Raw genomic sequence first — 27244 nt, 5'->3', positions numbered from 1 at the left:
GATGAGACACTCGAGTCTGCTCAATGCAGACGTCGTGACGTCAGCACGAATCCGTCAGCTGGCCCCTCCACCTAGCCTGTGCGAGAATCCTGACCGAACGAGCTGCGGAAACGGCACCGCGAGTAGCCCACCGCTGCCGGAATCATCGGACTGGAACCAAAATTATCTCTCAGATAAGGGCGTTTTAAGGCTCTAAGATTCTTAATTGGAATTGGAAGCAGCAGGACCAACAACATCTATTTATTTGAGTCTATTTATTTATTATTTATTTGGTCGTCCATTGATTTTTTTTCGGGCTGTAATGGCTGGGCTCTCGGGCTGCGGCTGCTAAGCGGCAGGTGCATTGTCGAGGACATGTCTGTGTGTGATGGATTTCGCCTCGCCACTGAGATGATGGATCTGCCGGAGCCGACCGGAATTCACCTCATCCACAAACGAGCCTTCGATGGGTGAGAAATCTTAAATCGGGGCGCGTCTGAGACCTGTGGCCGAGGCTGTGTCGCAGGAGAGCGGGTAGGGGAGGGTGGTAGAGAAAATAAATAAAAAATCAAGCAAGCAGTGGGAGAATACAAACTATTAGAGCTGTTTAATACGTATGGGACCAGGACATGGAACACAACAGGGCCGCATTTTAATGATGACATTACGTTAAAGGCGTTTGGCACGGATTATTCGCCCTGCAGAGGGGTCGATTGGATGAAGTATACATCTTGGTTCATCTCCCGTCTGTTCTTTTGCCTTGGTTTAACCGGGTGATTTCCTACTAGCAGTTAAGCACCACTCCGTTGAACCGCCACGATGATGGAACTACAGTTGGATGAGGTGGTGTACCAGGATGACTACGGCTCCGTATCCGTGATGTCGGAGCGCGTGTCAGGCCTGGCCAACAGCATCTACCGGGAGTTTGAACGCCTTATTCACAGTTATGACGAGGAGGTGGTAAAGGAGCTTATGCCTCTGGTAGTGAACGTTCTGGAGAACCTGGATGCGGTATTGACAGAGAACCAGGAGCACGAGGTCGAGGTAGAGCTCCTGAAGGAGGATAACGAGCAGCTCATCACGCAATACGAGCGCGAGAAAGCGCTCCGCAAACAGGCAGAAGAGGTGAGCAACATCACATCACGGACTGGTTTTGTTTAGCTTGCATTATCGGAACATAATCCGCCTGTTGCTGATAATAGTGTTGTATTAAAATTCTAATAATCTTAAATAGACATATGAAACGGATACAGTAGAGATTATTTGCACTTTACAGGGCGTTTATGAGGTAGCCTATTATAAAAAAATATTGCCCACAGTAGACTTCAGCTATATTTGCCTTTGTCCTTCTGGATATCCATGCACACACACAACACACACAGGCACACTCACACACCGGCACACACATATCCACTGAGGACAGTCCTCCTCTGCACTGTTGGAGATTAGGTTTCTGACAGTGCAGTGCATCTCTCAGGATTCAGTGCCTGTCGCTCACTCGCTCAGTGCAAAATCACACCAACTCAAGGTTACAATTAGAAGTCCCTTTCAGACCACATTCACAGACATAAGCATCCTTCATAGTCATAAACAAGCACACTACTATAGACTTCAGGCCTACACTTAAAGATGAAGACAAATGTTGCACTGTTAACTAAACACAGAAACACAAACAAACTCACAGCAATCAGAGAGCAGCCACACATCTGTCCGACTTCAATTCTGACCGTCTGGTGTGAACAGATGCATTTTAAACCCTCAAAAGCCTTTTCCAAACACCAGGGATAGGCTACTCCAACTGATTCACAGGGGGCAAAAGACCCCGCAGTCTAATCCAAATATGCAAGATCATTATGAGAATTTCCTATATTATCCAGTTGTGACTTGTTTTGCTAGTTGTCCCAATGTGAGTTGGTTGGAGGGTGTCTGATGTCTGATTTTATAAAATCAGAAACAAATTGTATGAAATAGGAACTAGATATACATTAGTTAATAAGCCAGTAAAGGTGTTGTTTCTCTGTGTTGGTTTCTATCAGTGAATCCTGTCAGTACTGGCAACGTTTGCTGACAACGTTTGCGTTGTCAATCATTTTTGCACAATTGCATTATAATCTGGCTACATTTTGAAGATACCCCTACACAGCGAGCACAGTGCATAACTTGTTGTTGGTATATAACATTGATATTGTCCAATGCATGTGTAATATTATACTTTTTTCATTATTTCTAAGTTTAACATTATTTCTAAGTTTAAATATGAATAGAATATTTCTCAGTATCTTTAACAGGTCTTCCTTCCTCTGTTGATATTGAAATAGGCCTGTGGATTCATCATACATAATCCTTGAAAAGTATGCAAAGGTGTTTTGAAATAGACTTGCATATTGCATATTTACTTTGGGTTGTGAAATGTGATACTTTTATTGTAGGCAAAATTCTGGTGACCCAAAGATTGTGTAAAAATGTAAAAATAGCTCAAAGGTCTACCACTATTGTATAGCCTGATGTGCTTTGGCATCACAAGGATTGTTCGGAGTTCATGAAATCTTTGCGGGGGAATCTTACATGTGTCAGAGTGTGTTTGGGGTATGGAAGGATGAAGTGAGGCGAGGACAGATTCAGATCTGACAGGGTTTGTTTTGAGTGTGGAACCCTGTTGTGAGATGGGGGATGGGTCAGTGAGAGAGGGTGATTATGGGAAATCAATAACAGACAGGGAGAGGGCAGAGCTGTAACCTGATTCTCTTAGGAGACGCTGCAGGGAGAGACAGAAACAGACAGAAAGAGAGACGGAAGGAGGAGAGCGCTCGGAAGGCAGAGGGAGGGAGGGAGGGAGGGAGGAAGAGATGGAGAAACAACATCTCCACCCAGAAAGCCAGCAGCACATTGTGATTTCCGGTCCAGAGGGATTAGTGAAGTAATGAACGTGATACAGCAAACAATCTCTCTCTCTCTTTCTCTCACTCTCACTCTCTCTCTCACTATCACTACTTCTCTCTCTCTCTCTCCCTGTCGTTTTCTCTAAAAGAGAGAGATGTAAATTGTGTCATGTACGTTTAAATGAGTATTAAGTTATTTACCGGTACTCACCTCAAATGTTCAAAACACAGACAGCTCTGTTACTCAGATGTGTGTTAACATATGCCATATATGTGTTATTCAGTATTTATTCTATTTATGGGGTTGTTGGCATGGATCAGTGTTTGTTTGTTTGTTTGTTTGTTTGTGCATACGGCAGTGGCTGCCATTTGTCCCTCTTGCTGCTGTGCGTGCAGATTATAGAATTCCAGCAGTTTCTCAGTAACTGCAAAACTACAGAAAAGGCCCTTTGTGCTGCTGCTAAACTCGAAGCTCTAAGTCACTGTGTGTTTGTGCCTGTGTGTGTTTGCTGCTGAACACTGTTTGTTTCTTTCTCTCTCTCTTTCTCCCTCCCTGTCTCTCTCTCTATCCTCTCTGTCTCTCTGACTCTAATCTGTTTCTCTCTCTCTCTCTGGTTTTCTGTGTACGTTTGTGTTTGTCTCCGAGCAATGTTTGCGCTCCTGCTTTACGCACCAAAAGTCGATAAAAGCGTGACTATATGTTTAGCATGTCTGTCAATTTCAAATTCATGCTTTTTAGGTGGTCACAAAACATGACAGAACATTTGATTTTCCATGTAGGATTGTTTGCTCACCTGGATTGCTTGTACAACACAAAGTAATGCATTACACTGGTCATTTCAAGCCATTCAGACCAGTTAAGCAAAATCTGTAATAGCAGCAATAGGTACAGTTTCTCTTGAAGCAAGGTATAGAGGATACTATACTTCATATTACATAGTAATAAAATGGTTATCAGTAAAATATGTTGTTGAATGATTGAGAATTTGATTGTAAGGAAACATGATTGAGAATTTGATGGTAAGGAAATAACATAATGATTTTGTTCCGCATGTGTGTGGGTGCGTTGTAGAAATTTATAGAGTTTGAGGATGCTTTGGAGGCAGATAAGAAGGACCTACAGAGACAGGTGGAGTTCCTTGAACTGCAGGGAAAGCAACTTGAAGTCAAGAGCAAGAACTATGCCGACCAGAGTGAGTAGACAGATACTTTAACTCAAACACAAGATAGACAGACAGACAGACAGACAGACAGACGCACACACACACACACACACACACACACACACACACACACATACACAGAGAGAGAGAGAGAGAGAGAGACACACACACAGACACACACACACACATACAAATGATCATACAAGCAATCATGCTTCAAGCTACTTCCCTTCACATATTTGTCCCATTGTTTACAGATCTTGGTACACATCACTGGTACACATCTTTGACACACTGCACATGCCCATGTATGCACAAACATAAAACAAGACAAATGCATCAAAAGAGCAGAGCACTTTGATGCAATGTACGCCATATTTATGTCCGTCCATAATGTTTCTATTTCCTTTTCCTTCCCTCTTGTGTAGTATCTCGACTGGAAGAGAGGGAAGGTGAAATGAAGAAAGAGTATAATGCCCTACACCAGCGTCACACAGAGGTGAGCTTCAGTTTGCTGGGCCCGATTTTTTTTTTTTTTAGCAAGGTCTCAGCAGTCTTGTTCCTAGTGCTAGTGTTCTGACCTGAACCTTGACCAGTGTTTGTGGATATGTGTGTTTGTCAGATGATCCAGACGTATGTGGAACACATCGAGCGTTCCAAAATGCAGCAGGCTGGAAGCAACCAATCAGAGAGCACAGGCAGCCGAACGTGAGTACCTTTTGGGCGCACACACACACACACACTCACACACACACACGTAAAATGGAAAGAGATAGAAAGCATGAGTGAGAGGAAGAGAGAGAGAGAGAACAAAAGAAAGAGAGAAGGAAAGAAAGAGAGGAAAATACATTTTCATGAATTTGGTCGTCCTAGAGATGGTGTTGCTAAGTGCTACATGATGCGGCCTGGCAGCGACTGAAAACCATGTCTGCTCCCTTCAGGCCCATCATCCTCTGCTTTTGTTTCTTATGTAATGAATCATAGTGGCACTGCATTCTCTTCTGGCTCATTTGCTTTTCAAGAAGCTGTTAAATAACAACACAGTTGCAAATTATGGTTGTAGAAATCCTGTCCACTGATGCACCAATTTCCCCAATATTGGATACATATCTGCATGTGTTTTCAGAACTACGAATGGCTACCCTGAAGAAGTAGGGAAAGGCTATGGCTACTTTTTGTCCTTATGCTGGTTGACTTTCAAGCACTGTTATGCTCCTGAGATTTTTGAGTGCATTATTGTGTGTATACCATACAGAGGTGCAGATCAAAACTGAAATGTGAAAACTGTTTGAAAATGATTTAGATGATGGCAGGTGTTTTAGTATTTCTTTTGCAGTGCTTCAACCCCTCAGTGCTGACTTGGTTGGGTTAATGTACATGCAGTGCTATTTGGACCAGTGTCAAGATTTATATATTGAGTGGGGAGTTTGTTGTGATACTACAGGTTATAGCATCATGCTGTAAAGGAGAAGCCCAGCCATTTTTCACATAGATCTGTTTCTTGAGGTTACCGAGTACTGTCAGTACGAAAGAAAAAAAAATGAATCGTTTTTACCAGCTCGCATTGCTAGTTCCAACAGCTAAAGCAGCCAGGCAGCTACAGTGCTACACTCTGGGGGCATAAACATGGGGGCTCACTCGGTGACCTTGAGAAACGGAGATCTATGTGAAAAATCGCTGGATTTCTTCTTTAATTGTTGGACATTAGGTGAAGGCAATTCCATTGAATGCTATGATAGCATTCTGGCATTTTGCAAGGGTCTTTATGAAAGAATCTCTGATACGCAGTACCGTACCACTTGCTGTATCTTTAAAATCCTTTAAATTGTATGAATTTATAGGTGAATATCTGTGCAGTATTTAGGATTTTTCGGTTTTTCATTTGTTTGTACAAAGTATGTGAAATGCTGGTTCGTTGTTGCATTTAGGTGTTATCATGCTATATCATTTAATAATATGTTTTGGCTGTGGTGTTTTGCAGTATGTAGTATGTGTTTACTAATATGTGTTTTATGTAGGCTACATAGTGTGTGTTTGTTATGTTGTATGTATGTGGTATGTGTTGTATATACGTATGTGGTATGTGTGTAGTACGCTTCTAACTTCCATCTCTCTGGTCCATCTCTCTGTGCTTATATGGCTTTGTATGTTTCTACAGTCACCGCCACAACAACTGGAGGAAAAGGTAAACCTCCCACAACCCTCTGCATCCCTATTTGACCCAATGAAAGCAACCCTGACCCTGTGGCCTTCTCAATCCTTCCCTCTCCAATACTAATTAGGCTTGTCTATACCCGCAGAATAACAGAGTCCTGCCTATTTTTCCTCCGGTGGTGCACATGTTTGTTTCAGTGTGCGTGTGTTTTACTTCTGTTACATGTAATCTTTCTCTCTCTTCATCCTTGTGTGACCCTGTTAACCGTGTCTTGTGACTGACTGAGTGATCGTGAAACTTGGTGCGCTTCTTCTGACTTTTTGGCTCTTTTTCTCTCTTTTTCTCCTCAATTCCCCTGTCACTTCATGTATTTCTCTACCATTCTCCCCCTTCCTCTTCTCCCTCATTCTGTTTCTCCCTCCTTTTCTCTTCTCTTGGCTTTCTTTCTCTCCTCCCCTCACCCTTCTCTCTCCCTCTCTTCCTCTCCCTGTGCAGTAAAGCGGAGCGTCCTCCATCGCTGAGCCTGTACCCCTGTGGGGATGGGATGGTACGTGGGGGTGCCGGGGGGGTGAGGATGCTGCCTGACTGGCAGGGTGGTGACCTCGGTCGGCACAGCTTCACGTCCGGCTACCAGGTGTGCTAGATAGACACGCCTCCGACCCTCATCGCCCCAGGAGGGAGGAGCCCAAGCCACAATCACCATGACTACCACCACCAATCTGTGCACATCACGTCCCACCACTCACGACCCTGTTGGTGTCAGAAAGGGGATTTGAAATCCTATGACTTAGTAATCATATGAAACGTGTTAAAAACAACACAGACAGTAGCAGCAGGTTGACATGTTGACACCAGCAGGTCAGTGGGGAAAGGACTTCATCCCATCATTGGGCATTCACTGTTTTTTGTTCTCAAGTGATGTCTGCTGTTTGTGTCTATTCACGCTGGTGGCAGAGTTCTCCCATTAACACAGGGACATGTGTCAGCCATCCAGTGTGATTTCAGAGTAGAAGCCATGCAGGCCCACAGCGCCATGCTTGTGTGGAAAGTCACTAAAAATACTCTCACTGTCTGTGTCACATGATTACATCCCACTGTCTGATAAGTCACTGTCCTCAACAATGCAAACCCTAAGCAGTTTGCTGTTTGATACTTTCAGGTGAGCCACGTAAAATTACATCACAGCAGTATCTGAGGCCTGAGGTATTGTGTGGTCTCATACCAGACCCATAGAATAAAACCCACAGATGTCTGCTTTGTCAGAGGCTAAATATTGTCTAATTGTAATAGCCTTTGTCTGCTAGCGTTTTACATAGACTCAGACATGAGCCTACTGGTGTTCTAATGTAATATTGCCCACTCAGTTTAGTTCTCGCTCTCCCGCATATTTTTGCATTTGTGGATCTATTCAAGCAACAAGAGATTTATACTGAGATCAACACTTGTACAACTCGTGTAGACGGCCCCTCAGTCTGAAACTTGTTGATGTATACTAAGAACCTTGTTTGACTTGAGAAAACCTGTAATAGGACCAGACCCACTTACTGATGGCACTGGATGAAATGAAAGCAGTGGAGGGGACTTCCCAGGAGTGCCTCATGCCACTCGTCTGTAAAACGTCTGCATGCGTCTGTGATCTAACAGAATGGTGTGCCATCTCATGCCCCAACATGGCCTTTGTCATCAGGTCACATGACTCTGAGTGGTCTCAGTCCTGTGTGCTAACAGAGCTTGTGACATGTGGTCTTTGTCACATGTTTTTTTGTGTCCTGAAGTTAGAAGTTAATTGTAGTGTTTGCATGCTGTGTCATAGAATTGATATGCCAAGGCTACCTCTTCAATTGTAAAATTTAAATTGTAATTTGATTGTTACTGATTTCTATGTGCTGAGGATATGTCTGAATACCTTTATGTATGGCTTAGAGATGTGTGTGTGTGTGTGTGTGTGTGTGTTATCAGGACGGATCAGAGTCAGATTCCGTAGCTGCGACCCCTAGCAGCGGCGGTAGCAAGTCCAACACGCCCACCTCCTCGGTGCCCTCGGCCTCAGTGACCCCCCTAAACGAGGTGCTGGTGTCGGCCGGAGAGTTGGATGGCCACCGGGGAAGGGGCAGGAAGAGTGCCAAACGACTCAGCAGGAACATGGAAGTTCAGGTCTCCCAGGAAACCAGGAACGTCAGCATTGGTGAGTCAGAGGAAAAAGATGAGTGAGAGAAATAGAGAGAGAGACAGAGAGAAAGAGAGAGAGAGTGACAAAGCAAAAAAGATGGGGTGACTAGAGCTGACGTCTGATATGGGTTGTTCTGATGCTAGAAATGTCAAGTGCATCATCCCCATGATTCTCGCCTGAGATAACTAGCCCTTAGGACATACCCAAAGAGTCCAACCGGGGTCATATATTTTAATATTAATATTATTATTTAAAAAATACACACTTTCCATACTCAAGTAAAAGTACAGATACATAGGTTACACTTTAGTATCGACAGTATCGACATATGAGTGACATGACACTGTCATGAACGTGTCATAAACAAGTCATAAACGTTTATGACATAACGCTTCTGTTATTAAGTGACATTCGGGGTTTTGTCATAACAAGTTAGGGTTAGGATTAAGGTTAGAGGTTAGGATTAGGGTTAGGGTTAGGATTCATGTGTCATGACAGTGTCATGTGTTCATGAAAGTGTCATGTCACTCTTATGTCAATACTGTCATTTAAAGTGTTACCGATACATCTTTACTCAAGTGACACTCAAGCCTACAAAGATATTCCAATTTAACAAATATATTATTTCACTATTTCACTGTCCCTATGGTGTTTCATAAAAACGTTGTTGCCATCTCAGCCAAGAATGAACTTGCAGACAAACAAACATTATTATCAAGGTACTGTCACTGGTGGAAAAGGTCTAATAGGAAACATTTTTCATTTATTATTTTTTTTTAGGATAAGCAAATGACAAAACAAATAAAACATCTTGTTGTCTGTACATATTCTGATAAAGCCCCCCATCGTAACCTTTGTTTTTAGGGCTGCCCCTTCATATCTTGCAAAAGCAACCCCGTCGTTTTTGTTCCACTGTTATTGTCCCATCCATTTAGGTTGAATTCAGCCTTGATGTTGGGAAGGCATGCAATGAAGTGAAATAAAAAATAATGATATCTCTCTTCATATTCATTAAAAAAGCAGTTTATTAAACCCATTCAACTCTCTCTCTGTTTCTCAAAAGTGTATACTCAGAAAATGTTCATGAAAAAAAGACCCTAATGGCCTTATAATGCCATAAATGTATCTTTACACCTACTTCCTCATTTTGGGAGATTGAAATCCATCTTGACCCGCCCCCTCTCCATGCACTCTTTGCCTGCTGCTGCATTATGCTTATGTCACAAGGTCACCGTTTTGAACATTTTCTGTGCAAAAACGAGGCTAAGGTGAGAAACTGAGTTAAATAATAAAGAATATAGTAATTGGATAGAGGGCTACATCACCGATATAGAAGGTAAGTGAACGATTGGTGCACTATCTGAGTAAACGTCAAAATATGGTACCTCACTTTAATTTGGCAATCTATAGCCGACGGATGTCTGTGTCCTGTGGGAAACTATGTAAAAAGAGTTCTTTGGTTTCTGTTGTTGGAAAGAACTACAGTCTGGTACACAGCAGTAAGCCACTACTCGCTTCTCTCACAGCAACTTTTCAAACTTTCTGCCACCTCAGCCTCGTTGTCGCGCAGAAATATTCAAAATGGTGACCACGTGACATAAGCGTACTGACTGGCTCAAGTTCTTCCTAAAGTACTCAGGATTGGTTCACCACCTGAGAGTATGGCCATGTCCACACATAGCCAGGTATTTTTTAAAACTGAGATTTTTGTCCACATTTTGGCCTTTCGTCCACACGAGAACTCTGTGGTCAGTGACTGAAAACGGATATTTTTGAAAACTCCGGCCAAAGTGGAGATTTTTGAAAACTCTGTTTCAGTGTTTGCATGTGGACAGAGGAAAACAAAAAAGGAGTTTTTGGATTGTGATGTTGTCAATTCTCCGATTGGCCAATATTGCCATCTATTTAATTGACGTGTTCTTGACAACCTTCAATTGCTGTTTTTGGGTTTTGGGAAAATTCTCAGTTTTTAAAGATACCCGACCACGTGTGTACATGGCCTGTGGTTGCTCAACCACAGATTCAAATCTGTAATCCTCGGCCATAATATTGACTGCTTATTTCATTCATATGTCTTGTAAAATATAACAAACATCTCACAGACATGTTAAGAAGGTCAAGTATTTATACTTTGTCACTTAATAACCTCTGAAAAGTAGTTAGCCAGCAGAAAATGTCATTCTGAACAACTATTAGTTAACAACTATTTTTAAGTTTCTCATCAGCTGTCACTAATGTCTATGCCCTGAAGAAATGTGGGTCTGCATTTGAACAGTGGATCTTTGGATGAAATACCGTTGGACAGGGGCAGATATGTTTGGCTGACCAGTCTCCAGACAGCTAAACCCAACCAAAACTGATGGTTGTAGCTTAAACAGGATGATAGCACCATCAACACTAAAAGATAGGTATATACTCAGTTGTAGGTTTCAGTTTGATGGTAAATGTGTGTAGGCAACCATGGGCAGGATTATAAGGATGAATGTATGAATACACACATATACATATGGGGTACAGCTGCAGTAGAAGTGAGTGTGTGTGACTATGGGTAGCAGTGATGAATCAGTGTGACTGTGTGTGTGTGTGTGTGTAGGTATGGGCAGCAGTGATGAGTGGTCTGAGTTCCAGGAGATCATTGACTCTACTCCAGAGCTGGACATGTGTGTGGATCCACGAGTCTATGGAGGAGGAAACAGGTGCTGACAACATACACAAACACATACACACACACACACACACACACACACACACACACACACACACACACACACACACACACACACACACACACAGACACAGACATGTGCACACACACACACACAGACATGCGCGCGCACACACACGCACACACACACACACGCACACACACACACACACACACACACAGTCACACACATGTATACTGTATATATTGATGATTGAACTGCACAAACACAGTATTTCTTCACTCACAGTAAGCATTATGCAAATATTTTCTCCAGTCCATCTCAGGGCATAGTGAACGAGGCCTTTGGCATCAACACTGACTCCCTCTATCACGAGATCAAAGATGCCAAGTCCGACATCATTGGCGACGTGGATGCAGGCGCCGAGCTGCTTGGTAAGTGACAGGCATGGAGGAAGATGACACAAGACAGGAGGTGGACTATCCAGGCAATGCAGTACATTTACACAAATTTGCACTAATTTAGAGCAACAGAGATTTAGAGCAACGTTTTTATGAATAGCAGAGATTCTGACCCAGTTGTGAAGTCAAAAAATCTTAAAAAGGGAAATATGAGAGCCTGAATTTTGTCACCTCTGAGTCCATTTTGGTTTTTGTATCCTAATAATACTAGTAGGACTTGCTGTAGGAGAACACTGATCTGGAATCAGTAGCTGTAAATGCCATGATGCTTTACGAGCTGCTAGCTTACTTTTACCAGCAATTCCCTGATCGGTTAAACATTGGTCAGATGATTTGGCATGTGATGAGCAGACAATACAATCAGCAGCACCCGATCATTATGGCTTTGACCTTTCGACCCTTGACATGCATGACCCCTGCATGATGCACACGCTGCAAATTTTGCACACATTCCCTGCTACAAAGACACCTGGGAATTAAGACTGGCTGCCAAGTCCCTTTCCTTCCTCACTTTAGTCACAATCTTAATCAGTTTTTGATTAATTAGTGAATTTTTTTTTATTTTCAAATTTAATTTAGAGTAATTAGTGAATTTATATCTTAGTTATTGTTTTTAACTTGTTTGTTTGTTAGCAGATTATTTTGTGTTGGCAACAGGTAATTTGTCTTTTGTCTTTAGGTCCGATATCAAGCAGCTGCATTTGTATGATTTAATTTGCAATACAATTTCAAATACCTTTCGCCCTCCTCCATTTCCCTTAGGAGCCTTTTTGTTTGTCAACTTAGTGAGATGGCATTAATTATTATTTTGATCGGTCACTTCCCTCACATTGACCCTTGACCTGTTCTCTGTGCTTCCTTTTCCATGTGTGCTTCTGCTGGCCACGGCACTAGGGGAGTTCTCAGGTGTGTATCTTCACGGCTTTTTTGTTGGTTTCCTTTTGTTCAGCCTCCCACACCAGCTCACAGTGTAATGGCAGCCCACATGTCCTGCTGAAAACACACAGACACACGCACACACACACACACCACACACACACACACACACACACACACACACACGCACACACACGCACGCACGCACGACACACACACACACACACACACACTATACACATACACACACAACACACACACTACTCACACACACACACACACACACACACACACACACACACACACACACCAAAACGTGACAGAACTAGTGTGTGTGTAACAGAGAAAGAAGATGAGATATAAAGTGCAGCGCTTGTAGTGTACGTGTGGATCAGAGTAGGAGTGTGTGTGAGTGTGAGAGGCTGTTTTTAGAGACTGTTGTATGGTCCTCTAGTAGAAGCGCTGCCCTTTTTAAATCTCTTTAGCTTCTTTGTACACCCTCTAACTGGTGTTTCTTCACTGTCCTTTCTCTTTCTCTCACCCTCTCTCACTATCCCCCAATCCCTGCTGCTTATGCTCTGCATTGGGGCTTGCCTTTTTGCTCTTCCCAATCCACCCCACTCTCTCCCTCTCTCCTCCCCCCCCCCCCCCCTCCCTCCCCTCCCTCTCTCTCTCCCTCTCTCCCTCTCTATTCCCTTTATCTTTGCCTCTTTGCCTCTTTTCCTCTGCGTCCCCTAGTGCGAGATGATTTCTTCGGTAAGGCTTCATGCAGTTCCTCAACCTCACCACTGAACTTTTGTCTGGAGTTTGACCCCATCCTGTGATGTCACTTCCCTGCCCATTGATTCAGCTTTGGCTGTGATATCATTACCCAAGTTCCCTATGGGCTTTGCTGCTATTCTTTTACTTCACATTATTTCACTTTTCAGTGCTTTTGTGGGAGACTTGTGTTTGGGATATGTGTTTTTCCTTGTTTCTTTGTGTATGCTACAGATCTACAAAAGCACACATTTACATTAACATTTATATTTATTCATTTAGCTGACGCGAAAGTGTAAGTCCAAAGTGACTTACAAACAAAATAGGGAGCAATAGGAGACCAACTGCTTAAGACACTCCAAACAGAAATCCCTGGAACATGCAGGATTTATTTATAAATGTATGTCCCAGGGATATAACTAGGGAACTTTGTTCTTAACACATCGGGCTAACTGTGTTTGGTTAACTGCATCGCGTGATGATCGCTTTATTTTCTATTTGGGCTGTTTGTGCTTCCACTCCCCTCCTCACACTGTCTTCCACTACTAGTCTACACTCAAGAGACAAACAGGCTGTGTAAGGATATGCGTGTGGATTTTATATGCATACCTGAGGACCTCAGAACAATGAGCACATCTGAATGGTCCCCATAATCCTGCAGAGCGCTGACTGTGACTCTCTCATACAGGGATGGGGAAGGAGGTGGAGAATCTGCTGACAGAAAACAAACAGCTACTGGAGACAAAGTAAGCCACAAATAAGAGCCAGGAAGCCTGGTTACGGCTATATAAATAGAGCGAATGTAGGAGAGAGATTTGATTGGTTTTGTATGTTGACTGTTAACACTCCACAATGGTCATGGGTGGACATTGCATGAGTATGTGAGACTGGGTGTGTAGTGTAATTGCGTGGTCTATGTGTGTTATGTCGGATATGTTTGTGGGTGTGCACACATTTGTTTGTGTGTGTGTGTGTGTGTGTGTGTGTGTGAGTGTATTTTCACCATGGTGACTATCCTATGCAGGAATGCCCTGAACATTGTGAAGAATGACCTCATAGCTAAAGTGGACGAGCTCTCATCTGAGCAAGAAGTGTTGCGGGAGGAACTGGAGGCAGTCAAACAGTCCAAGAACAAAGTGGACGCCAGGGTCAAAGAGCTGGAGGAGGACCTTAAGAGGTGAGAGGTCAGGCATGAGTCACAAGCATGATACTCATGCAAGTGGGGTTTGAATTCAGATGCTGGCCAGATGATACCAAGAGAAATAAAACTAACCAAAAAAAAAAAAAAAATTTTCCACAGGCAATAGAAATATTTTCTTTCAGCCTCAGGCCAAGATTATAACTTTTTTTTAAGTGTATTGGTGTGTGTATTTAGAAAACAATATTATTGTAATGATTTATTTAAAAAAGAATAACAGAGGAATATTTTTAACTAAAGAAACTGATTTGACTAATTGCAGCTAATTTTGGTTGTACGTATGCTGTATACTTTAGTTTAAAACGTATAGTTTTATTGTCCAGTAATTTGGTTTTTATATTGCTTTTTATTGACCAGTAATTTCCATATTTAATGGATACGGTTTGTTCTATGACTGAAAGCCATGCTTGTTAGTCAAAACCTGTCTCTGTCTTTTCATTTCTTCTTCACTCGTCAGGCTTAAGGCAGAGGCTCTAGGAGCGTCTCAGGATTCAAAGGATGAAGGTGGAGAAGATGTGAGTAAAAATCAGATGCTCCCTTTCATACTAAACCCTCACTGCAAACCCACGTTATTTACTGAAGTCCCAGAGCTAAACCTCTTACCTATTTGTTTGCCTGTCTGCTCTAGGCCTCCTAATCTGTAAAAAACCCTTGCTGACTAGACAATACTGTATAAACAGTATATATAATAAAAAATATATATGTACAACATATGTATTTTATGGCTCATAACCATACATAACAGTTGCTACGGTTAGCATAATGGCTATAGCAGTGCAGCACTAACCTGCTCTGTGCTTGTGTTGCTCGTGGCTGTGCTGTGCTGTGCTGTGCCCTGCCCCTGGCTCTTATTGTTGCTCACGGTGGCTCTCTACTGGAATGGCAACAGTACTCGTCCCCGCTGCAGGACGGCGACGTGGCCATTGCCCAGCGGCGGCGCTTCACGCGCGTGGAGATGGCGCGCGTCCTCATGGAGCGCAACCAGTACAAAGAGCGGCTCATGGAGCTGCAAGAGGCCGTGCGCTGGACCGAGATGATCAGGTGAGCGAGGGACCCCTCAGAAGCCACTCAAAGAAGGGCATGTGACCAATCACTACACGTCTTCAACACACCGATTACTACTTATTAGCAGACGCCTGTATGCGTTGAATTCGGATGAAAATCTGTGCGCTTTCTGTCTCTCCCTCTCCATTTCACAGAGCATCGAGGGAGAACCCTCAGATCCAGGAGAAGAAGAAATCTACCATCTGGCAGTTGTGAGTACCACGGGACAGCTTTGGTCTTTAAAAATGGGTGGATGAGATGCATCACTTTGGTCCCATGGAGAGTAGCTGTTGCCATGTGAACATGCAGTATTATAGCCAATGGGAATCGGTGCACCTCAGGGAATGTGGGTGTTGGCTGCTGTGCTGCTGCCTCACTTAGAGACGATCAGGAGGGAAAAAAATCCTATTCTGTATAATAAATAAATGAAGCAATTACTGACTATAAAATGTGTATTTTTTTCTTCTTCTCTCTCTCTCTCTCTCTCTCTCTCTCTCTGCCTTTCTCCTCAGCTTTGCACGTCTCTTCAGCGCCTCCTCCAGTCCTCCTCCTGTGAAGAGACCCTACAGCAGCGTCAACATCCACTACAAGTCCCCCTCGCCGGCCAGCTTTAACCAGAGGCGCTCCCACACCATGTGCCAGATCTCTACGTCCAACCGCACACTTGAGTTCTTCCCCGAAGAGTGAGCACCCACCCCAGAGTCCTGTGCACCTTCTCTCACTCTCTGCTCACTCTCTACCTCAGCTCTTTCACATGTCCCAGAGTACACCACTCTCCTTTCTCTCTCCTTCTCTCTCTCTCTCTGTCTCTCTCTCTCCATTGCTCTTTCTGTTTTTCTCTTCAACTTCATGTATACTGTCCATCCCCTATCTGGTGTGTGAGTTTTGTATTGTCGTTCCCTCGGGTGGGCAAGCAAAGGAGAGAGAAGCACATCACCACCACCTCGTCTGTTTTCTCACTCAGACAAAACAGACCACATGCATACACCACATGCATCGACATGGTTTCTGCTATGACAATCATGCATCGAAATACAAAATAGGTCAGCCATTGTTGACATCTCTTCATGTTCTCGTTAGCTTCACATCATGTTCTATTGCACCCAAAAGGACGTAAGAGGGCCGAACAAAGATAACCATGGATGGAGCGTGATATATCACGCGAGGTAGCTCAGTTAAAAAAGAAATAGGGTCGGAGACATAAGAACACAGCGGTAGTCATGATAACAGCCGTGTGTCCTCCTCTCTTCTGATTCTGCTGGCTTTGTTGGCTTGCTGCTACGCTGATGCCACTTCATCTGTAGCAGATAAACAATGGCTGTCTGCAGGCGCAAAGTCGTGCACACACACATACACACACTCTCTCTCACACACACACACACACACACACACACTAACACACACACATGCACACAGATAGAGACACACACATATTCACACATTCATGCATACAGTATACAGTATGTTCTCATATGTATCCAAATATGAGCTTAAACATGGATGCATGAAACATGCATTCGGTTCACTCACTTCAGGTCATCAGGCATCCTGTTACTGGTCACCCACGTGTCTGCAGGCAGTTAGTGAGTAGTTGCTTGCACTTCATGTTGTCTGTCAGTGTCCACGATTAATCTTTGTCGTGTTGCACTTTCAGCCTTTCTCTCTCTTCTCTTATTGCCTCTCCCTCCTGCTACCTGTCTATACTTCCATCTCCTATCCATTTGGCCTCTCTCTCCCCTTCCCTTTCATCTCTGACTTTGTTTTCCCCTCGCTGTCCTCCACGCTCCACCTCTCCTCCTCCCCTCACCATCACTCTCTCCTCTTGTCTCCCTCTCCTCCACTCCTTCTCTTTTCCCTCTCTGTCTCTCACTCCTTCTCTCGCTCTTGCATTTGACTTGGCAACGGCTGGCTGCTGCGCTGCTCCGCTAACGCTCGGCCTCCTCCCTCCCTCCCTCCCTCCCTTCTCTCTCTCTCTCTCTCTCTCTCTCTCTCTCTCTCTCTCTCCGTCCGTAGACTGCCCAGTAACGGCGTTGCGTCTCTCCTCAGCGACTCGGCGCTGTCGGTGAGGCGGGAGCAGGCGGGAGCAGTACCGGCAGGTGCGCGAGCACATGCGCCGGGACGACGGGCTCATGCAGGCCTGCGGCTGGAGCGTGCCGCCCCGATACAAACAGGTACCGCTCGCACCCGAGACCAGAACCCAGAACCAACCTCACACCCGACCCGAGCCGACCACAACACCTGAGACCGGAACAGTTGAGTGTGATTGCTCCTGCCGTTAAGGTGCTGATACATTGGGCAACTTTTTGAGCAATCACACGACTGGTCGCCACTGATCTTTAAAGTTCTCCAGATAAATGTTGTGACCCACTATCAATGGGAATGGGCCAACATCAATATACATTATTAACAAGGGTCAACAGTAACATTGCCCAGCAACATTTCTCAAAAAGTTGCCTGGTGTATCATCACCGTAAGGGAAACCTTCAATCCTGGTCCCAGTGCTCTGAGGAGATCCCTGGCACCTTGTGTAATAGTGTGGACTGTGCTGCAGAAGGCACTATGTCAGCTGTGCCAGCACGCACAGTCAGTGTTCATAGATGTATGCTGTCTTGCTTAGCTTTCTGTTTAGCATATTTTGCTCTTTCGTTGTAGTGTGCAGTATGCACTAGTGTTAATTTTGTCACCTATTTTTAATTTAGTCTTAGTCCTAGTCTTGTGACGAAATGTCCTTTTTAGTCTTTGTCATATTTAGTCATTCAAATATCATTTTTGTTAGTCAAGTTTTAGTCAACTAAAAGTCTCATCATTTTAGTCTAGTTTTAGTCAAAAGAAAACTAAAGCTATCTTAGTCTTAGTCAGTTTTAGTCAAAACATTTTAGTCTTTTTTTATAACAAATTATTTCTGATTACCATTTAAGTCAAATAGTGTTTCACACATCTCAATTTTCGAACAATATTGTGTGTCCACAGGGCTACTCGACTGTTATAATTACTCATTCTGATTTTTTTTGTCAGTCAGTACATGCACAGGTAAGTCGAGCTACAGTTATGGACCCTTTCAAGAGAGTTCCATTATCAGCATCATAGTTGGCCCCACAAGACTTCCTTTTTAACATTCCATATGTTATCTTAATGCAGAGGAAGTAGATTGGGGCCCAAATAGAACGTTCAAGCATTGTTTTGTTTACCTTGTTGAAAGGGTCTATAGTTCTCGCTGGGATTTGGCCATAGACAGTAAAAGATTTGACTGGACCACTGTCATGATCTTCATAGACCAGTGTTTCAGTGTCCATAAGCTATCCCAAGTGGTCCACGAGCAGGCGTGGTAAAATATAATATAGATGAGTTGTTTGCAATATTGTTTTAGTTTTTATTTCAAGCAAAACATTTTAGTCTCAAATCTTTTTCGTCAACAATAATGCATCTTAAGATAGTCTTAGTCAGTGTTTCAGGACATTAGTGCAGTCTCGTCATCGTCTCGTCTTAGTCATGGAAAAAAAGGTTGTTGACTAACATTTTTCCTCTCGTCTCGTCTGACGAAATTAACACTAGTATGCACACTGTTGCAGTGTACAATGAAGTAGTGCAGTTGGGTCTAATTGAGTGTAACAGTATATTGAAGTGTGCACAGAACTCACCCACTGTGTACTCTGGGTTGAGAAGTGGAGAATAGTGGATGACTAGTAGAGCATAGGATAAGCCTGTTCTGTGAAACAAGGCCTGAGTATAGTTATGTCTGTTTGTATTCACTAATATGTAAGAGTTAGCCTTCAACACACATTTGTGCGCCTCTAGAAGGGTCCGCTATGATAAGTGGTAGTTAAGTGTCATTGTGGCCTTATGATTTGGAGGTGACTTACCTCAGCGAGACATCTTTGTATACACCAAGGCTAGTGGCATGCGTGTGGTAGTGTGGTGACTGTGGCGACATGGCAGGAAACTAAGAAACGATGACCTGCGGGGGCATTACAGCAGATGCTATGTGTGTAGCGGTTGCCGAGGTGACAGTGTTGTCGCCGTGGCTCTAACTGTAATCTCCCACAGACCGCGCCCCAGGCGGAAGGCACGCAGGACAGCCCCCTGAAGAGGCAGCAGGCAAGTGACACCCAGAGTCCCAGCATGCAACACTTACTTCGCCCCCCCTTCCCCCCCTTTTCTCTTCTCTTCTGCCTTGGCCCCTTCTAAAACCTGACGCCCAAACTCCTTCATTTATAAAGATAAAACCCCTCAATCCCTGAATTTGAGAGAATGCCAGAATAGGTTGCCAACTAACCCCAAAAGAAAACAAATTCTTCAGTAGGGAAAACTAAAAGCCTCAAGCTTCCCCCTTGTGACACCTTCTCCTCGTGGCTCTCCTAACAAAGCACTAACTCAGCTGTGAGCAGATTAACCGCTGCAGCTCTCCTAGAGTGCCCCCGTTTTTACAACCGTGTGCATTGAGCTGTCCTGTCCCTACCACAGCCAGAACAATGGCACGTCACTCCTATATAGGTCATAATTATTTCAATTGTGATCGGCTTGATCTGCTAATACTTGAAAAAAATAGGGGTCTGCCCACCTACACAAAAAGCTTCCCTACTGGCTCTTCTCTCTGTCAATCAAACTATTCATCTTTTTTTGTCTGGTCTTCTTGCGCATGTGTGAGCTGAAACCTAACCCCACTTAACACCTAACAGTGTTACATTTAGCCTCCACAGAGGAGTGTTCTCTGTTGGACACAAACCTGCATCTCAGTCGGCCCCCGTCTACCCCCTCTCGTCACGGGGCAGGGGTTTGGGGTGCTCCTGACAGGCAGAGTGGGGCATCTGGAGTGGACTCTGGTGTGTCAAGCAGCAGCCATTTGCAGTAACTGGTTGTAAGACCCTAACTTATGCCTGCAATGTCACCTTGCAGGCCAATGAGAAGGAGGACAACCGCATGAAAAACGTGCCAGTGCCTGTCTACTGCCGCCCCCTAGTGGAGAAAGATCCAAACAGGAAGGTAAACAAGTACAAGTCACACAAAGGCAGATTTTCTCAAGCCAATGTCATACACAGTATTGTGTAAAAAATCGAATGACCAGATTCCCAGACGCACGCACGCAGGCACATACACACACACACACACACACACACACACACACACACGGTTCAACAATCAGCAGTTCCGTGCAATCGGTCATCTAGTGGAGACTAAAGTGGCATTTGAAACTAAGATTTGCGAGGCTGCCTCCGCAGTTCCTACAGAAGTGAACTTTAAATGAATGGAGAATGCTGCATCTCCAGGCCCCACTGTGAGCAGAGGGGCTGCACGGAGCTCATTGTTACAGAATGGCCCACTGGCTTTTCTCAGCAAGCCCCAGCAAAACAAACAATCAAAACAAAGCACCATGCACACACACACACACACACACACACACACACACACACACACACACACGCACAGAGACTCAGATGGGAATTTTTTTTGCAGCTGTGGTGTGCAGCAGGGGTTGATTTGACTGGCTGGAAGACGGCCAATCAGGACGCAGTACCTGCAAAGGCTCCAGCCAATGGCGCTGACCCACTGACAGCAGAGGAGGAGGGAGGCGAGAACAAGAGCGAGCACAGCTCACCGGAGAAGAAAAAGGTACGGCATCAACAGTCCACTCACAGGGCAGACCACTGGGGCTTGGCTAGTGAGACGACACCAAGGCTGAATCCTCCTGGTTCATTTGGCCATTCATGGCCATGTCTTAACCACTTGCACAGATATCTGACAGAAGACATGCCACTAATTCATGTGAATTCAATTGTGGGATATTTGACCCCCCCACCATCCTAGTAAACATTCATGGCTGGACCAGTGCTGGCCTCATCTGCCACATGGAGTAATGCAATAGTAATTAGACCTCCAGTCATTGTCATTTATATTGATTTTGCCTCATTTGCCAAACAAAGTGTGTATGTGGCAAAGGACTTGCAGACGTCCAAACTAACATATCGCAAGAGTAGACTGTAGAAAAGCTCTTAACTATCTTAACTGTTTGGCTCACCAAATATCTGTCAGTGGCCCTCTGTATCCAGATCTGATGCTCTTCAGGACTTTTGTGATAATCTTGTTTTTGATTTCTGTGTTTACTATGTCACACCTCAGCCTAAGGAGCTGCATGAGATGGACTCTATGAGCAGCCGCGTGTGGATCCTGACCAGCACTCACTCGGGCAGCAAGGTGGTCATCATAGATGCCAACCAGCCCGGCTCACTGGTCGACCAGTTTAATGTGTGTAACGCTCATGTGCTGTGCATTTCCAGCGTGCCAGGTTTGTGTGCCACACCCACACACACGCACATTTTCTTATACACACAAGTGGCATACAACTGTCTGAACCCCAGCTCATAATCACACGATCCCATTCAATAACTACATGTAACAGAGTTGAAAATAACACCTGCAGTAGTGAGGGTCGTCACACACAGTCACAGTCAACAAGTGAATGACATGTTTTGTATGTGTGTGTTTGTGTGTGTGTGTGTGTGTGTGTGTGTGTGTGTGTGTGTGTGTGTGTGTGTATGTGCGTATGTGCGCGCGTTGCGTGTTTGACCAGCTGCCAGTGATAGTGATTACCCAGCAGGTGAGATCTTCCTGGAGCAGCAGCAGCAGCCACAGCAGGGTGAGGGCAGCAAAGAGGAGAGTGGTGGGGTGGAGGGCATGTTAGCAGGCATCACTCTGGTGGGCTGTGCCACCAACTGCAGCGTAGTGCGCAGCAACTGCTCCTCACGCACTGACACACCTGTCCTGGACAAAGGACAAGGTGAGTCTCCTCAGAGTCTGTGTGTGTGTGTGTGTGTGTTTGTGTATGTGTGATACTGATCAGTGTTCTGTGTGTTACTAATCTGTGTGTGTGTGTGTAGCCCCCACAGCTCCGGTGCTAAGCAGCAGGTTGGCCGTGTCCCAGTCGGCTGAGGAGGCCACCGAGGCCACGGAGGTGCCAGAGGAGGCGGGGCCTAACGAGGAAGGGGAAGAGCCCACTCAGACAGGGCCATTTACCGAGCACGTCTTTACCGACCCACATACGCATAGCACAGACAACAACACAAACAGGTGCACTACGCACAGCACAGACAACAACACAAAACAGGTGCACTACGCACAGCACAGACAACAACACAAAACAGGTGCACTATGCACTGGCACAGACAACAACACAAACAGGTGCACTACGCACAGCACAGACAACAACACAAAACAGGTGCACTACGCACAGCACAGACAACAACACAAAACAGGTGCACTATGCACTGGCACTGCAGACGTGCACACATGAACGTATGTACGTATGTATGCCGAGACCAACAGACACATGCACACACTACAGCCCTCGCAGACAGAACACACATAAGTTATGTTTTGCTATAAAGCAGAAATCTCCAACACGCTGAGTCTAGATTATCCTCAGGGCATTTCTGTGTGTTTCTCTTCCTCTCCGATTTCATATTCACTTCATTTCATAAATCTGCTTGCTTTTCTCCATCTCCCTTGGTGATTAATTGTGGTATTATCCTTACCCCCTCTCTCTGTCTCTCTCTATCTCTCTCTCTCTCTCTATCTCTGTCTCTCTCTCTATCTCTCTCTATCTCTGTCTCTCTCTCTCTCTGCCTCTTTGTCTGCAGCCATGATGGTGGCCAGAAAGAGGAGGTGAACTCAGCTCCTGCAGACTCCCAGGAGGGGGGAGATGATCGCGCCGGGACCAGTGTAGCCCCCACTATGTGGCTTGGAGCCCAGAATGGCTGGTGGGTATGACACACACACACACACACACACACACACTTGCTCGCAAAAACACACACACACACACACACATAACCCATTCATGATCATATACAGGATTCCTGTAACACACAAAAGTACACAAACTCAACCCCCCCCCTCCAAAAAAAAAACAGATTAAAAAAAACAAAAGTGAGTATGTTGATGATGTTGCCATTTTTGGTGTGTGCTACCACATCTCCAGCCAACTCCTCCGCTGTTAGTGTTGGTGTACTTCGCCTCTGTCCTATGTCTGAAATCAGCTTCTGTCTCTCTCTCTCTCTCTCTCTCTCTCTCTCTCTCTCTCTCTCTCTCTCTTCCTCTCCTTCAGGCTCTATGTGCATTCCTCTGTGGCCAACTGGAAGAAGTGTCTTCACTCCATTAAACTCAAAGACTCTGTGCTCAGTCTAGTGTAAGTGAATCTCCAGAACTGCAGTAGACAGTGTGTGTGTGTGTGTGTGTGTGTGTGTGTGTGTGTGTGTGTGTGTGTGTGTGTGTGTGTGTGTGTGTGTGGTTGTGTATACACTGTGGAGTGTGTTGACATGGATGCAATTCTCTGTCTCATAGGCATGTCAAAGGTCGAGTCTTAGTCGCACTGGCAGATGGAACTTTGGCCATTTTCCACAGGGCAGAGGGTAAGGGAGAGAGGGGGCATATGCCTCTATGTGTGTTTATTTGCACATGTCAATAATGTCAAACATATCTTTAGATATTATACATATTTTTACATTTTTGCATAGGTTGTGCTTTTTGTTAAATGTGATTATTTTGTGTGTTTCTGTGTATACGATTGTGTATAATGGCTGTGATTTTCCCTTTCTAGATGGACAGTGGGATTTGTCCAACTACCACCTGATGGACCTGGGCCGGCCCCACCATTCTATCCGCTGCATGGCCGTGGTACACGACAAGGTGTGGTGCGGCTACAAGAACAAAGTCCACGTCATCCAGCCAAAGAGTATGCAAATAGAGGTGAGTCATGTCAATGACAATGGCAGAGAGGACAAAGCGTCTTGTATTCACATCTTTCCCAAGCATCTTCCTCTTCTGGGCTCTCAAATTTGTTTTTGAGTGTCTTTTAACTCTATTTTTGTTGTCAAATTATAATCAGATACCATGATTGCTTTGAGCATTGTATACTGTAATGACAAACAGACAAGTGGTCGAAAATAATAAAAGAAACATGCTGTGTTCATATGCACAAACAACATTCAGTAAAGTGCATTGAAAAGTGTTGATTTATGTTAGAACGCTCACTCAGCCATGGTCTTAAACACCTCTCTCTTGCCTTCTTTTTTCTTCCTGTCAGAAATCCTTTGATGCCCACCCACGCAGGGAGAGTCAGGTGAGACAGCTAGCGTGGATCGGTGATGGCGTTTGGGTATCCATCCGTTTGGACTCCACGCTGCGCCTGTATCATGCCATCACCCACCAGCACCTGCAGGACGTTGACATCGAGCCTTATGTCAGCAAAATGCTCGGTAGGGCAACCCTGCTTTATTCATGACACCTAAGAGACTAGAATATATTTGAGCACAATCATTGCACTATTTGAGAAAATGGTTAGTTGAACAATTTATTCTTAGAAGGTAAACTGAATATGTTTCTTGCCTGAATATGTTTCTTGAATATTGCCCTTGACTAAAACACATGCCCATTATTTCTTGTCACTTTGATTGACAGGCACAGGGAAACTGGGCTTCTCCTTTGTACGCATCACAGCTCTCCTGATTGGAGGAAACCGTCTGTGGGTGGGGACGGGGAACGGTGTGATCATTTCAATCCCTCTGACTGAGAGTAAGTGATATAATACACTAGAAAACCCTGGTCAGACAGAGACACTCCAAACACTCCCCTTCAAACAGAGATCAATGGTCAGCACTTCTCACTTTTCTTGCTTCTCTTCTCCTTATACCCTCTACTCTTTCTCTGACACTTTTCTCTCCTTCTCTATATTTGTGTCCGGTTGTCTCTTTCTATCATTCTGTCATCTTCCCGTCTGTGTCGTTTGACTGTGACTCTTATGCACCCCCCCTCTATTCCCTTCCTTCCTCGTGCCTGTAGCGGTAGTCCTTCATCGAGGACAGCTCCTTGGTCTGAGGGGTAAGTTTCTGGAGCTCTCCCTCCATTGCAGGCCTGGCTATTCTCCTTTCATCCACCTCATTTTCAGCCATTTAACTGATCAGTGATTTGATTTCAGCAGATCATGTTTTATATGATTTCATTCCTTTTTTTTTTTTGCATGACTGCAGGTGCATGTTGGTATTGTAATATCTATATGTAAAAAGTATTATGTTGTTTGCAAAAGTCTCAGTTAAAGGCAGTTTAATGATGTAAGCTAGCCTGTGCGGATGACCGCACAGTTATTTTCTATGTATTTCAGTTATGAAGAGCTATGCAACACAAACAGCAGAGTAAAACATGTTTTGGCTGAATATCATTTGTTTGTGTTACATTCCTCTTCAGCAGATTTAGAATTGCTTCTCTTACTATTATTTTTGGTCTGTTGTTTTTGTTTGGATGTTTGCATTTTCACATAGTGATGGTATTGGTTCAGTTTCTTTCTGTTTGTTATTACTACCGTTATTACTCTATCATTCAGATGTATGCTCTCCTAAGCACTGCAGTTTTTCTATGTAACATCTCCGTCCAGAAGTGGATGTGTGCTTAGATCTGAGCGACCTGACATTGTGTAGTATCTGGATGGGTCCTAATTGGCTGTTGCTTTGTGTTTGTAGCGAATAAAGTGTCTCCCACCTCTTCGGGGGGCGTGATCCATGTGTATGCCGATGACAGCGCAGAGAAGAGTAACGGAAGCTTCATTCCCTACTGCTCCATGGCCCAAGCACAACTGTGTTTCCATGGCCACCGAGATGCCGTCAAGTTCTTCGTGTCTGTTCCAGGTTAGTGTGTCATCTCTGTGACGAGTGGTTGGTATTCTCTATACAAGGTCTAACACCATAATAGGTACATGAAAAGCAAGTAAATAACTCAGTATTTTGAGGTGACCAGTTCATAATAAACATAGTTCTTAAGTATATAGACTATTAAAACAGGTGGATCAGTGCAGTTGACAAAAAACATGGTTGACTTCTCTGTGTGTCAGATTTACAGCAACTTGTAAGTCCCCACTCAATAATCACACTCATTATATCTATCCTCATTCATTCCAACAGGCAATGTGTTGGCCACCCTTAATGGCAGTGTGTTAGATAGCCCGTCAGAGCCTCAGGGGTCCTCAGCTCCCGCAGAGACGGAAGCCCAGAGTGTGCAGAATGTACTGGTGCTCAGTGGAGGGGAGGGCTACATCGACTTCCGCATCGGTGAGACCACACAAAAATGCTGCAGACACCCTCTGGAAAAGCTGAACGTAGCCTTCATACTTCATCTCCATCTCCCTCTGCTGTCCCTCTAGGTGACGGAGAGGACGATGAGACAGAGGAAGGGGAGGGTGGCGCCCCTCAGATGAAGCCAGCGTTGTCGAAAGCCGAGAGGAGTCACATTATTGTGTGGCAGGTGTCCTACATCCCAGAGTGACAAGACCCCCACCCTCTATCCCGCTTCATCCCACCCTGTAACTACCCATGATTTCCTGTAACTACCCTGTACCACGTTATGATGGCCCAGTGCCCTGTAACTATACCCCCCTATCCTGTAACTACCTCCCCGATGCCTTGTATGTACCCCATTTATCCTGTAAGTACCCCCTTACTGCATTGTAACTACCCTCCAAATCCTGTACCTACTGTAAGCTCTGTAACTACCCTTTGGCTCCTCTATCTAGTCCTCGGCACATTTTAACTACACCCTCATTTACCAATGCCCTATACCTTGTATGTATTGATTCTGGTGGGAAACCAGTCCCCAAAGCACTGCTAAATCTCCCTTACTTCTCAGAACCTTTGTATTCCAAACTACTACAGCTGAAAAAAGCCCTTATAAATAGCCAGACACCAGCCAAATTTGGACGTGGATAACCTCTGAGGACAGCCCAAGGCCCCCAAGTCCAACAATCCCTCTCTTCCACACTGACCTCCTCATCTCATCCTATGACTTGATAATTCATTGGAAACCAGCTCACAGCTCACTGAATCACCCCAGACACAGGCAGCTGATTGGTTCAGATT

The 27244-nt window shown here is 44.5% G+C and overlaps 1 protein-coding gene across 1 annotated transcript; it reads left to right on the top strand.

Annotated features, from left to right (window-relative positions):
• The first annotated feature begins 50 nt into the window (after nucleotides 1-50).
• Nucleotides 51-27053, top strand: mapk8ip3 (mitogen-activated protein kinase 8 interacting protein 3). The gene is given in 36 exon segments (XM_048246410.1): nucleotides 51-449; nucleotides 771-1104; nucleotides 3931-4051; nucleotides 4450-4520; nucleotides 4644-4729; nucleotides 6180-6206; nucleotides 6672-6810; nucleotides 8136-8361; nucleotides 10940-11042; nucleotides 11328-11446; nucleotides 12368-12379; nucleotides 13088-13105; nucleotides 13797-13854; nucleotides 14133-14285; nucleotides 14764-14821; nucleotides 15196-15347; nucleotides 15506-15562; nucleotides 15863-16033; nucleotides 17397-17426; nucleotides 17428-17602; nucleotides 19395-19445; nucleotides 20244-20330; nucleotides 20802-20957; nucleotides 21465-21630; nucleotides 21916-22122; nucleotides 22223-22412; nucleotides 22982-23101; nucleotides 23449-23529; nucleotides 23685-23752; nucleotides 23941-24089; nucleotides 24427-24598; nucleotides 24801-24914; nucleotides 25182-25220; nucleotides 25856-26020; nucleotides 26294-26440; nucleotides 26533-27053. Coding segments are annotated over 35 exon segments (4116 nt in total). The 5' UTR covers nucleotides 51-449; nucleotides 771-798; the 3' UTR covers nucleotides 26655-27053.
• The last annotated feature ends 191 nt before the right edge of the window (nucleotides 27054-27244 follow it).

This window comes from Alosa alosa, chromosome 6 (assembly GCF_017589495.1).
Source record: "Alosa alosa isolate M-15738 ecotype Scorff River chromosome 6, AALO_Geno_1.1, whole genome shotgun sequence".
Classification (NCBI taxonomy): Eukaryota; Metazoa; Chordata; class Actinopteri; order Clupeiformes; family Clupeidae; genus Alosa; species Alosa alosa.
Note: the sequence above shows the minus strand (reverse complement) of the source record. Positions and strands in the feature narration are given on the sequence as shown.